The sequence below is a fragment of the Neolamprologus multifasciatus genome, chromosome 3 (genome assembly GCF_963576455.1).
Source record: "Neolamprologus multifasciatus chromosome 3, fNeoMul1.2, whole genome shotgun sequence".
In the NCBI taxonomy this organism is placed as follows: domain Eukaryota; kingdom Metazoa; phylum Chordata; class Actinopteri; order Cichliformes; family Cichlidae; genus Neolamprologus; species Neolamprologus multifasciatus.
Window position 1 is genome coordinate 8,801,466 of NC_140441.1, and position 13,940 is coordinate 8,815,405.

Sequence of the window (13,940 nt, forward strand, 5' to 3'; positions counted from 1 at the left end):
GGTTAACGTCATAGTCACTGGTTAGCTGAGTGTGTGGAGGGCTTTGGACAGTGGACGTTTAAAGGTTGTGTGATTTGTGTTTGATAAATGTCAAACTCATGAACATGTGACTCAGACTGGATTTCTGAAGCACTTCTTCTTTTCCACTTCATGATTCAGCATAAACCCAACAGTCTGAAAACATTTCAATCTTCAAATGACCTTGATCCAGATTTAAAGTCTGCTTCTATCTACTGGTAGCCTCCGGTATTACATATTACATTTATTACATTACATTTCTTGATAAAGTGTCTTATGACAGTCATATAGGTGCTTGAAATAAAAACTTAACAGGATTAAAAGGATACCAAAACACTGGAGATTTAAAAACACAAAAACAGTAAATTGGTACTCAAATGTTATTATTACAAAAATAAGCATTTCAACTGTTTTTTGAATGAGTCCACAGAACTAAATCTAAATTTAATGGGGATCCAGCACAGTGAGTTTAGCAGGGTTTGAGCGCTTGGAGGTTCTGGTAGGGAGCTTTGCTGCACCGCTGTGCACAAGCTGCAGCTGTCATGTGTGCAGGCAGGCAGGGAGGAAGGACCCAAAAAGCAGGACTCTGTGGCAGACGTAAACTCAAAACACTCAGCTTTATTGCTGGGCAGTAACAGAACATAAACTTAACTAAACTGAGAATAAAAAACTAACTAAGCAGACACGCAGGCTAGCAGACGGAACACAGTTAACGTGAGGATACGACGTGACAACGAGTAACGGAAGACGCAGACATTAAATACAAGAGGTGAACGGAGCGAAGAGGAAACACAGCTGATGCTGATTACACTGACGAGCCAGGGAGAGCACAAAGCTGAACACACTGACATAAGACAGAGACCTACAAAATAAAACAGGAAGCACATGACAGACACAGAGATCCAGACGAGACCCAGAACTTAACAGACGCAGACTCATAAGCAGACATAATGACATCATGGGCAGACAGGGGGAACCTGGAAGGTGGGACCAGGGCAGGCATAGAACAGAAACCTAACAAATGACAGATAATATTGGAATACATAATCCGAATAAACAAAAGCATAAGGAAACACAAAACACTGAGTCAACAGACTCAGGACCATGACAGCAGCCAAAGCAGGGAGGGTTTACTGAGGCAGGAGAAGACTGGGAAACAGTAGTCAAGGATAGATTCAAGATTCAAGATTGTTTATTGTCATGTGTCACAAGAGAAAGGCATTTCTTTGTGCAATGAAATGTATTATTTGCTGTCCAACCACAGATGCCGATTAATATTTACAATAGAAATAGAAAAACATATAAATACAAATAGTACAAATAAATAGCTGAAGACAGAAAAGGAGACAAAATATGGAGATTTGAAACAAATGTGTGCAAAAGAGCTATAGCTTAAAATGCTGGCTTAATATGTTAAGATGACCGGACGTGCAAAAAAATAACACTCAAAATGTGTCAGCTGTTCAAGAGTCTGACAGCAGTGGGGAAGAAGGAGTTAGTGAGTCTGGATGTTCTGGATTTCTAAACCTTCGTCTTGAGGGCAGAAGTGTGAACAGTCTGTGTTGGGGGTGTGTGGGGTCTTTGAGGATGGCGGCAGCTCTCCTCTGGACTCTGCGATTGTAGATGCTCTGCAGAGAGGGCAGCAGAGTTCTGATGATCTTCTCCGCAGTTGTTATCACTCTCTGCAGGGGTTTGCGGTCCATAGCAGTAGTGCTGCTGTACCATGCACTGATACAGCTGGTCAGTGTGCTCTCCACAGTGCAGCTGTAGAAGCTGCTGAGGATCTTGGTCGACATACCAAATTTCCTCAGCCTCCTCAGGAAATACAGCCGCTGCCGAGCCTTCTTGACCAGCTGTGTGGTGTTCAGTGTCCAGGTGAGGTCCTCAGAGATGTAGACGCCCAGGTACCTAAAGCTGCTCACCCTCTCCACTTCAAGGCCCCGGATAAACAGGGGTGGGTGAGGCCTCCTGTTCTTGTGTCCACTATCATCTCCTTTGTCTTGTCAGTGTTGAGGGTGAGGTTGTTGTCCTCACACCATGACACCAGACCATCCACCTCTCTCCTATAAGCCTCTTCGTCCCCTACAGTGATGCGACCGATCACTGCAGTGTCGTCCGCGAACTTCAAAATTATGTTTTCTTTGTTGGACGCGACACAGAAATAAAATAAAAGCATGAATAACAGTCTCTGTCTCAGGTGTAGATAACAGTAGGAAAAGGACTAATAATTGTAATTTCTTTACAACACTGATATCAATGTGTTTAATGGTCAAATAAAGTAGCATGTGCAATATTCATCAAGCAAAAGATATGTGTACAGTGTCTGAGCATTTAAGAAACAACAATATTGGGGACTTGAGTAAAAATGAATAAACAGAAAGTGCAATGAAGGCAGCACGATGACATGTTAACTTTGTTGCCTCACCGCAAAATCATGACTGGGGTCTTTCTATGTGAATATCTTCATGCACGTTCTCTCTGTGTCTGCATGGGTTCTCTGCAGGTACTCTGACTTTCTACCACAGTTCAAGTACATGGATATGTATGTATATGTTGGCACCTCCTTGTGCACACACATCAGCAGGGGCAGAAATTTGTGCGTGAAAAGTCAAGTTAAATGTCTAAAGCTGAAGTTGGTTATGAAGGAATCACATGAAATTGTTTTACTTCAGTTGTTTTCAGTGTATTACTGTTCAACAAAGAAAAAGAATATTTTGTACTGCATTATTATAAATAATAATAAATCAAATTATCAGTAGCTAATAAAGTGATTTTAATGACTAACTTTTTTATGTTATAATTTAGAGACTTTTAAAGTCTCGATCTTTTTATTTTGTAGTCCTGCCGTAATACACCTGCATTACCAGTAGATGGCAGCAGCCTTCCGCTTTGGATCAAAGGCATTTGAAGGTTCAAGGAGAGTTTTCTGACTCTGTGGGTTTGTGCTGATTCAGGAACAGGTGAGAAAATAGTATCAGCAGACACTATTCTGCATCTGTTCTGTATATCATCATGTTTCATGCTGCAGTTCGTAACTTATATCGACTTTCTGCACCCAACATCTTGTGCATATTCATGGTTCTCCTATTACTCCAGGGTCTTGTCTCAGGCTCCAAATGTAAGTAGAAACCAGCTTTATTTGCTCTGACTGAACTTTCTACAAACAGTCTGCTGGTTGTTAGTAGCTGCTGAGCCTCTTAATACTTTGGTGTTTTCTCGTATTTATTTATTTTTAACTCTCTTTTAGTTCGGTTACATTTCAGAAAATTATAGGAGGAATTCATATTAGTGTAATTTAACATTTTAAAACTGGTGATTGGATTCCTTGAGAGGTTGTTGTTCCAACCACCAGATGGTCACAGCTGTGTGAAGAGATTGTATCTCTTTGTTTTTTATAGACTGTCACACAGCTGGCTGCAGACAGATGCTGTTTTTATTGACTGGAAACAGTGCTTTTCTATGAATGACAAGAAAACCATAACAGCATGTATGTAATCACTAAATCAGCAGTCTGCCCCAAAACATCTGTCATAGTTGAAACTGTTGTGTATACCTCCACTGAGTCAGTGCAGAAACGTGATTGGCTCATATGTATGTGCTTGTTTTTGATTGGCTAATTTGACATATGAGTAGGAAACACCTGTTACTGAGTTATCAGATTTCAGTCGAGGATTCTTGGAGGGTGTCTCTAATAACAAACGTCAGTCTGCCAGATATCAGACATTTGTGTGTCCTGAATCTCCTTTGGTTCAGTACAGACCACTGGTCTCTACACTGAAAAAAATGGGAATTGGCAGGCTTTTGAATTTGCACAAATGAATTTAGTTAATGCTACACAAGCCTTTCATGTTTCTCTTACTTACATGATTAAATAAAGTACCATTTACTTGATTATAAACAATACTGAGACTACTCATTTTTCTTGCATTGATTTAAAGTGACTAAATTAGAATACTAAAACCATTGTAATCATGTTTGACCACAACCGGAAATGATGCAATATATTCAAAGACAACAACTAAATATGATTGGATAATAAGACCTAGAGTCTTATCCAATAAGACAGCAACATAATTTAAGGAGAGCGCAATTGACCGCCAGATTCTGGAAGTCTGTTCAGCCGTATGCAACCTTTGGCACTGAGTCAGGCATACTGAGAAGGTAAGTAATTTAAATACATTTGTTTTAGTTGGGTACGTTTTCACAGAATTGTTGTAGTGCATGCTATATGAAAAGTAATCTGTAATGCATATATGTATATATGCATATATATGCAATATATATGAGTGTGGTTGTTCTATCTTTGCAGGTGTTTTTGGTATCCAACTATGTGTTTCCAACAAACTTTCCATTTATTTTGCAAATCAAGCTCAACACTGCCCCTAGTGTCCTGGAGCACTTCCGTTGTGTTTTGGAGTTTGCACGTGTTTCAGAGCTTGTATATGCTTTGGAGTTTCTCTAGGGGCCACCGTAGTAAAGCCATCAAATCACAACATAAGTTGCTTCAAGGCGCTTTATATTGTAAGGTAAAGATCCAAGAATAGTACAGTGAAAATCTCAACAATCACATGACCCCCTATGAAAAAGCGCTTTGGCGAGGTGAAAAACACATGTGATGTGATCGGTGTTTGCAGCATGTGATCATGTTCCTGTAGGTCTCACTGAAAACCTGCTGATCCAGTTCCAAACTGGCAGAAACCACCTGAATTCAGAAACACCCGATCACTTTTATCCTCAAGCTGATCTTTAAACGTGAACAAATAAAGTTTTAGATCATTTGTGTGTCTGTAGAACATGCGATGTTAAATTGATGATACTGATCTTTTTGACTAAAATCTGTGACTATTTGTAGCTCATTAATTTAATAAGTGTGTATAAGATTTCAAGTGTGGAGGCCAAGTGATGATTCAGCCACATTTAAATGTTCTTGTTTGTTTTATTTGATCAAAGCCTCTGTGGGTGAACTGTTTCATCAGAAATCTGTTTGAGTGGCCTTGGAAAACTTTTCTTTGTTTTTAAATCATTTTCTTTTCACTGCCTTGAATCAGCCACAGATCCACACTTATACAGGTGACATGTGTGATCCTTTATTCAAATGTCAGTGTGTGGCATGATTTCTGTTTTCTTCTGTTATGCGATTGTTATGTACCTGTACGGTTGTGTGCATTATCAGTTCTACTTTTAAAAAGTATTGACAGAATAAAATAATTGAGGACTGTCAGGAATACAAAAACATTCATCTCTCTGTAAGGCAGTAAAAATGTGTTTGTTTCACTGGCATGCAGTTCAACAACTTATGGATGAGTTTGTTTCTCACACGCAAAGACGGTTGTAGTTTAAAGTTCAGCTTCACCTCTGCTGTTTATTAGTGTGACAGAGGATATGTTCAACCAACAAAAGTAGAATAGATTCTGTTTTTGCTGTTGTGAAACTGTTTCTATAATCTTTTTCTACATTAAACCAGCCCAGATCTTAAATCTATGAGAAATATGGTAAAAATTAAAAAATAAAAATATCATAAAAACACCAAACAGCAGTGAGTGGTTTTAAACCTGACTTTAAATCTGCCTACTTTTTCTCAGCCACAGATCCACCTCATGGGCCACATGTTGGGTATGTTGTGACATCTGAGTGACATTTCACTGAATGTTGTACTTGTAAAACTATGCATGTGACGAATAAAGAATCTTGAACCTTGAATCTGATCCATTTGGCAGGGTCAGCACACATCCACAGCTATACAGCCACTTTAGGAGTTTGTAAACGTAACGTGTGTGTTTGGACTGTGGGAGGAAGCTGGAGTGTCCAGAGAGAATCCACACAGGGAGAAACTCCACATTGAAAGGCTCGATAGATTCAAACCACAAAACCTGCTGACTGTGAGGCAACAGTGCTAAACACTAACCAACAGCAGTCTCTGCAGCACCATGTCCCTAATTCTGTACACACGTGTATAATATAGCACCCTAAGAGCACATTCAGAAAACTGGGATTGCGGCAGCTACTCCACTTTAACTATCTTAAATTATATTTAGCTTTTATTCCAGCAGATACAATATTAATAAACAACGACAGAATGAATAAATCTAAATAGATGTAAATAAATAAATAAATAAATACATAAATAAATAAGGGAACCTTAGACTAACATCACATACAAACAAGGAAGTACAAAAATGATGTGATAATTAAATGTAAGCACAGAAAAGAGAGAGCAGGCATGGCAGACATGATTTCTCCATCATGCTTCTTGTGATCTTGATCCTTGACCCTTGATTTCTTTTCTGACCAGTTCAGTCACATCCAGTAAAATTCTTCTCCGCCTTCCTCTGTGAACGAGTGTTAGTTTTGATTGCCTCCAGTATTCTGCTTATATTTAAATGAATGAATAAATAAAACAATCAATCATACCCAAATTTTGTCTATATTTCCTCAAATCTGGATATTTTACAAATCCCTGTAAGTGCCTGTAAACATGTTATGGAATCCATGAAATTAACTAAACATTCATTTGAAAAAGAGTTAAAGCAGATTAAAAACTAAAACTGAATTTCAATAAAAGAGTTAACTTCAGGCAAAACTGCTAAACCAAATGAAAACCATCAACAAGACTTCAATGGTGACGAAAAGAAAAAGGAAACATTAAAGAAACGCTCAAAGAAAAAAACATCAACTACAGCGGGCACAGTCCACACTCCACTACGTCCTACATCCTGTGTAAATGTCTCACTAAAGGTAAAAGCTTCTTTGTCACTCTGCAAGAAAGGGTTTTATTTTAACATTTAAATGTTTCATTATTTCATTATTACTCTTTTTCAATGCTCATCAATGTTATGTTGTGTTCGTGCTTGGCTTGCTCTGTAGATCTTATCATAAATCTGTCTGTGTTTCTTTCTTTCTCTTTCTTTCTCATGAGGATATATGTTTGGTTTCTTTTCTGTGGAAACGTGATAGAGCTTTGCAGCATTACCCATGATCACAGTAATTTCACTGGAATCCTGCTCATCCAGTTCCAGAAAGAAGAACAAACCAGCTCATAGCTGATCATTAGTTATTTGAAATCAATTACCGAGCACACATTTCTGATGTGTTTCTTTATATCTGAAATAAAATTGTCCTTAAATAAGACTTTATGCCAGTTACCAGTTCAGTAAAGTTCTGCAGATCACACATTTTTCCAAAAACTGCTGACATTAAAAGTGAATACAGACTATCTGCATCTACACAACATATTTAAATGAAACTGCACGGCTGCATTGGTACTCTAACTTCCTCCCATAGTCCACAGACATGCAGACATGCAGTTAGTGGGGTTATGTTAATTGGAAACTCTAAATTTGAATGTGTGAATGTGAGTGTGAATGGTTGTCTGTCTCTGTCTGTGACAGACTGGCAATCTGTCCAGGGTGTAACCCTGACAAAGATAAATAGAAGAGAATGGATGTAAGCGTCACATAGTTGGACTGTTGGAGTAGATGAAAAGTAGATGACCTCTGGCTCAGAAGTGAAATCAATTGATCTCTGAGGTGTTCCTGCTTGAATAAATGCTGGTCAGTAGTTTCTTCAATTTCTCTCAAAACATAACTCGGAATATTTTTATAATTTTAAAAAGACAAGCCTAAAGTCACAGTTGCTGCTTGACCAAGAAATAAATAAGAATTTCAAGTTATAATTTCACAGTTATTTTGTAAGTATCACAAGACCAAAGTGACTGTTGGTATTTCTTCATAAAGTCCATCAGAAACAGATTTTTAAAGATGGACGAGAAAATTCATAAATGAATCTGTATTTCACTGAGACATGAAAGGCTCTAGGGGGCAGTGTATTAAAAAAAAAGTTGAATAATATTGATCTTTTAATGTTTAAAATCCTGCTGTATAGGCATTTTTATATAAACCATCAGCAGCTTAAGTAAGTAAATTTATTTATTTATTATTTTATTTATTTATTTAGTTATTATTTATGAATTTTATTTTAATATTTCAAATGAAAGCCCCAGTTTTGTGGAGTGATCCCTGGGACACGCACATAAGCGGAAGGAGAAATAGTTCCCATATCAAATATTGCTTAGACTTGATCTTTTTGGTAGTTTTACTTGCTTCTGTTTTCTTTCTTGGTAATGAAAGACAGATTTACTTCAAATCATTGAGGAAACACAACGATCTTCAAATATCCTGATCCATAAGGTGAAACACGACGATCGGATGTTTCGGTATCAATACACAGACAACTATAAATACACAGTCACCCCTGAGCTTGACTAACACCTTTAAGTTACTTGTATTTTGTTATACTGCATTTCGGGATTGCTGACAGTAAGTTAAGAGGTTAATACAATTAACTTGATATATTTCATCTCATTCTCAATATGCTAATCTTAGGTTACCTTATATATTCATTTAATATACAATATCCTGCTACAATCAGCCGACGTGAGTTTGTTTGCAGGGAGAAGGAAAATGGTGGTGAAGTCTACAACTTTTAATGAGTGGAGATAATACTGAGAGGCTGAGTGTGTGTTGGTAAAGTGTAAACTGCATCAAGGACAGAAAACAAATCGCCATCGTGAATTCAACTCTGTGTAAAAATCTACAAAAAGAGCACGCTAACACCAAGCTAACCAGAGAGAAAATTCTTACAGATTCGATTTCCTTGAATTAAAACTCTTCAAACAAACACACTTTGTTATTTTTAGCCATGAATGATGTTTGTGCTGTTTTTAGTCTGTGACCGAGGTTAAGCTGTTTGTCTGTTGGTTTGAATCAGTTAGAGACAAATTTTCCATCAGCGCTTTTTCTCAAACCCACAGAACCACACAACAGAAACAACATGTGAGAGCAAAGTTTACTGATGCTGCTGAGGAAGCAGGCGACAGCACGGTGCCACGCTTAGAAATGAAATGTAACAAACAGCAAAGTTACTGAGGACATTTAAAGTAACGCATTACATTTATATTTTTAATTACTTTTAGTCAAACTATATACAGACAGACTTATACAACCCCAGAGAGTGTACATTATAATGAGAAGACACAACACAGTATAAACAAACAAATATTACAAGTCAAATTCCTCAGGTCTGATGGGCTGTGTGGACCAGTTAGAGACCAGCAGCTGGACATCGGTGTTTGGACTGGTGGACTACTTCAGTCAAGAGTAGACGATGTCTGGCTCTGGTTTAAAGTCTGAACACAAACACACAAAGTTCAACATGAGAAGAATAAGCAGCTCTGAAACTCTGTTATGTTTATGTGAAGTAAACTGACAAAATGGGGAGAGGATTTAAAACACTTTTAAACACGGTGAGGCAGACATTGTTTCTGAAGTATTAAACTGGTTACAGGAGAAACAAACTCAAGTTAAAGCTTCATTTATGTGAGTTCAATTTAAATTAAGATGAAACTTTTGGGGAATTTGAAGAAGTTTCAGTATTAAATATGAAGTAAGTGATGCAAATGTTGTTGTTTTTGTTGTTGTTGTTGTTGTACACAGTAAACATGAAGCCTAATTGCAAAATTCTTAATAACAGTAAAGCATTAATGTAGTAAGTAACAGTTATAATTCATAACATCATATGAATGATTTGACATTTTAACTAAAGGATCCTCAGACTGACTGGTCCAGGATGTCATGTAAACTATAAAATGATTGAAATATAAATCTGTGACATATATGTGAGCAGAACTGATCTAAGTGTGATTCTGTTTGTGCAGTAACAGTCCTGCATGACAACCTGAGCAGCTGAAGTATTTTTATCTGACAGAGGAAACATGACGACCACAGAGCTGCTAGTTTCTGCTAACGGACTAACCACAGGCTGAAAAACACACAGCCCAACATGCAGAGAACAGCATTTATCAACGGTCACCTACAAACTCACAACATACAACTTTGTTCTGCTGGCCGAAAGTGGCCTGAGCATAAAACTCCTTTTCTCTCTCCTGTCTCACAACTTCCAGCTTTCTCAGGCTCTCTGCTCTCTGTTGGTCTCTTCATCTCTCCTGGCACAACAACTCCAGAGAGCACAAGTTCTAGAAGACAGAACTACCAGGTCAACTTTTACCAGGTTAAAAGATATTTAAGACTTTAATGCTGAAATGAAAATCTTTTTTTTTAATCCGTCCATTTACAGCAGGAGAGTGATTATTATGAACAATCACTGAATGTTAACTGGGAAAAAGTTTTGAATGTTATTTTGTCAAAGACTGAAACAGTGCTGCTACTATAGCTACATATTATACTGCAACACTCAGAAACTTTTAAAATAAAATGTGCACGAATTTGAACTAAAGTTGCCAAATTCCAGATTGTCAGAGATTATCAGTAGATGCAGCTAATCTATCAGTATGAGAGGCCTGTGTGATATTCTTCCTGAGTAAATACAGCTATGGCATGGGTTTAAGAAGTCTTACATGACCTCTTTGACATTTTGCATTAAAAGATTTTCAGACAACTTTACATCTGAATCTGAGGTCAAGGTCACCAATGTTTGAACTTGTATGAGATTTTTTTTGTACGTAGTGAGTTGTTGAATTCATAAAGTTGTGTGTCACATTAGTTTAAGTTCAGTGAGTTCACAGAGTTCCTTTAACAAAGTTTTATAAAATTAAAATTATAACATGAAGCCTAAACACGTTAAAAACTACCTCAGCTTCCTCTGATTGGCTGTTGTTGATGACTTGAGATTTTCTGTGACTGTACGTGATGTCATCTCCTCCATCAGCTGAAATGAGCCAGAATGAACAGCACATGGATTTACTGTTTCATGCTGTGAGAAAAATATTAGTGAATATCACATCAAAATAATTGACTTTGTAAAACAAAGTCTGAGTCTCACCTTCAGTTTTCCTGTGAACACATGGTCTCCCTAACAGAACCAGTAACACCAGTAAGAACCCACAAATCGATTTAAGAAATGACAGCACAGAGAGAGCAGTGGAGGACAGTGATGGAGGAGAAGTGGATGAAGATGGAGGTGTTGATGTAGGGGGAGGTGTGGATGTAGGTGGAGGTGTGGTGGTGTGTTTGTCTGAAATAAAGCAAACACAGTCATTAAGTTGTCGTCACATTGTGAATGTTAAACCTGCAGAAACACAGACAGGTGAGTGTGTCACCTGTGACAGTGATCCAGCTGGATGGAGACTCTCCATGACCGCTGATGTCACACTTGTAGAGGCCTTCATCAGACCTGGAAACATGCTGGATGGTCATGTGACCTGTAGGCTGCTTCCTGATGAGGGAGCCATCTTTGAAGAAAGCAGCTGGGAGGTTGGAGGGAGTGGTCTTTGTTTTACAGAGCAGAGTGACGTCATCTCCCTCCATCACAGGGAGGACAGGACTCTGCAGGATCACTGATCCACCTCAACACAGAGACAAACTACAGCATTTCATCCATTTACACACAGCTTCATCAACACTAACTCCACACACTCAGCTTACCAGTGACTGTCAGGTTAACCATGTTACTGATGGGACCCTCTCTGGACTCACACCAGTAAACTCCACTCTCCCATGTGTAGATGTGACCAACATTACAGGAAGAACCAGCTGGTTTTCCCCACCCATCTCCACACCGAGTCCTCTGTCGTTTGCTTGTGTTTCTCCTCAGAGTCCATCCAGCAGAGCTGTCGTCCTCCTCACAGCTCAGAGACACAAAGTCTCCTTTAAAGAACTGAGAGCTGCTGGGACTCACAGTCAGACGAGCTGTGAAGAGGATATTTAGTAATTTAATTTAAATAAAATAAATGATGTGACTGTACTTCCCTTATACTTATGAGGGTCAAATATTCATCAGGCTGAAGTGATCAGTTTCTGTATGATTATCATGTCATGCTACAAGAAAGGTTAAAAAAGGACGAGGCACTTAGTGAGGTTTAGATCATGTCAGGTTTAAACTGTGACAGAAGAAGGTTACTGACCTTGGTTTGTTGTGCAGCTCAGTGGTGAGATCAGAACTAAAGAGACATGAAACACAGGTTGATTTAAATGTGTCATTTAAAACAGCAGTTCAGCTGGGCACACATCCTCATTTGACGTTTGGCAGCGTTTTAGCAGGTAAAGGTGAATGCTTGGACATGACTTGAGCTGGGCTTTGGGAAAGGCCTCAAAAGGGACTGGCGATGGCTCCCAGGCCTGGCAGATCTAAATACTAATACTAAATAGGAGTGAAGAAGTTAAAGAATTGTAAAAAGGAGGGAAGGTGGGGCACGCACACAAGAATGACAGCTTGCAGAAATGGGGGAACCTATATAGATGAGAACCGGAAGAAGTGTGTTTGGAGGCGTGTTCCTGCTCCTTAAATTCCGATACATAATCTCCAATAAAAATAAATCCACCAGACGTCATGTTTTTGTTTTGTTTTTTCCTGAGTGGTCCACTGATAAGCGGAGAAAGAATGAAGCAGTTTTGTCTTTAATGTTCTACACAGAGGCTTGTCTGCTGGAGTAGAGTGCTGGTAATCTGTTAATATTACTAGTGACACAATGTAAAGTAGTACATTTACTCAAGTAGTTAGTGGAAATTCTTCATACTATATTCAAGTATTTCTGTGTTTTGCAGCTTTCTACTTTAGCTCTGACACATTCTGGATTCAAACATTGTACTCCACACCATTTATTTAAACTTATGTTTTTAACTATATGTAGAATATTATAGATAAAGTTACTGAGCAGTCTGTTTCATTGAAACATTTGTATGGTAGGCAGGATGAAGATGCTGGACTCACAAGACAAGAAATGAACTTAAAACAGTTTAAAAAACTTGAGTTGTTTAAAATACAAAAAAAGCAAAACAAGGCAGTGCCAAAAAAATAGGAAAAGACACAGGAGCCCGCTGCATTGCAGACACCATGACGGACAAGGGGAGAGTATAAGGAATAAATCAGAAGAAGAAATTAGGAATAATGATGACAGGGAAATTAAACACACACACGTATGTATGTGTGTACATACATACGTACGTACAACACACAAGAGACAAAACACCACCAACACCCCCCCCCCCCCCCCAAAAAAAAAAATAATAAAAAAAAAAATCAGGAAGTACCAGATGACAGACTCACATATGTGAACTTGAGATAGAGACAAAAGACAACAGAATAGGAGCACAAAAGGTCAAACAGTCAAGGAACTAAAAGCACATAAAACAAGAAATTCATAAGCACCAGAAAAGCAAAGCTAACATCCTCAACAGACCAAAAGGAAGCTACAAAGACACGACACACAAAATGAACCTAAACAAGCATCAGGACTAAAGAACTGAAGGCATACAATAACAGCAAAAGGAAGTAGTATCAGGTAAATTAAAATAAAGACCCATAAACCATAAGAAATAACAGAAAGCAGCACAAAATACAGAACCAAAATACATGGACACAAAAAGCTGTAAAAATCTGAACATGAGGGCTGAACACAAAACTGTAAATCAATGTATCCATGTCAGTTTTCTGCACTGTATTAATTTATTATGAAATATTCTGATTTCCTGTTGACCCTCTTCTTTCTTCTTGGTGTTCTTTATAAAAAAACGAATCTACTGCTCTCCTATTCTAATCCAATCTGAATGTTTGTGATGAAGAAAACAGATTTTCATAGATAAGTGTACTTACAGAGCAACCACAGTAGAGATGTATTCTTCATCCTCCTCTCAGTGATATCAGATCGATACTTTGACCAGTTCACAGTCAGTTAAAGTCAAACCCTCCTCCTCTTCCTCTGTGAAAGGATGCCACTGTTGTGTTTTTTCTTGAAAGCAACGGTTTCTTTGTCTGACTGCAACAAATACAAAAGGAAAAAGCTTTAAAATGGTCAAACTGACTGATAACTGACGGACATGGGCCCCAACATAATTAGCTGACATAAAGGGGAACATGGGTACCACTGTGATGCCTTCACTGAGTAAAAAAACAAACAAACAAACAACAAA

The 13,940-nt window shown here is 38.2% G+C and overlaps 1 protein-coding gene across 1 annotated transcript; it reads right to left on the reverse strand.

Annotated features, from left to right (window-relative positions):
* Positions 1 to 1,481: 1,481 nt before the first annotated feature.
* On the reverse strand, positions 1,482 to 11,736 carry LOC146521448 (uncharacterized; the record flags this gene model as incomplete). Its single annotated transcript, XM_085149015.1, has 5 exons — positions 1,482 to 2,017; positions 10,719 to 10,740; positions 10,829 to 11,046; positions 11,132 to 11,377; positions 11,457 to 11,736. Coding segments are annotated over 5 exons (1,302 nt in total), but the record flags the coding sequence as incomplete, so codon positions are not given.
* Between the last annotated feature and the right edge of the window lie 2,204 nt (positions 11,737 to 13,940).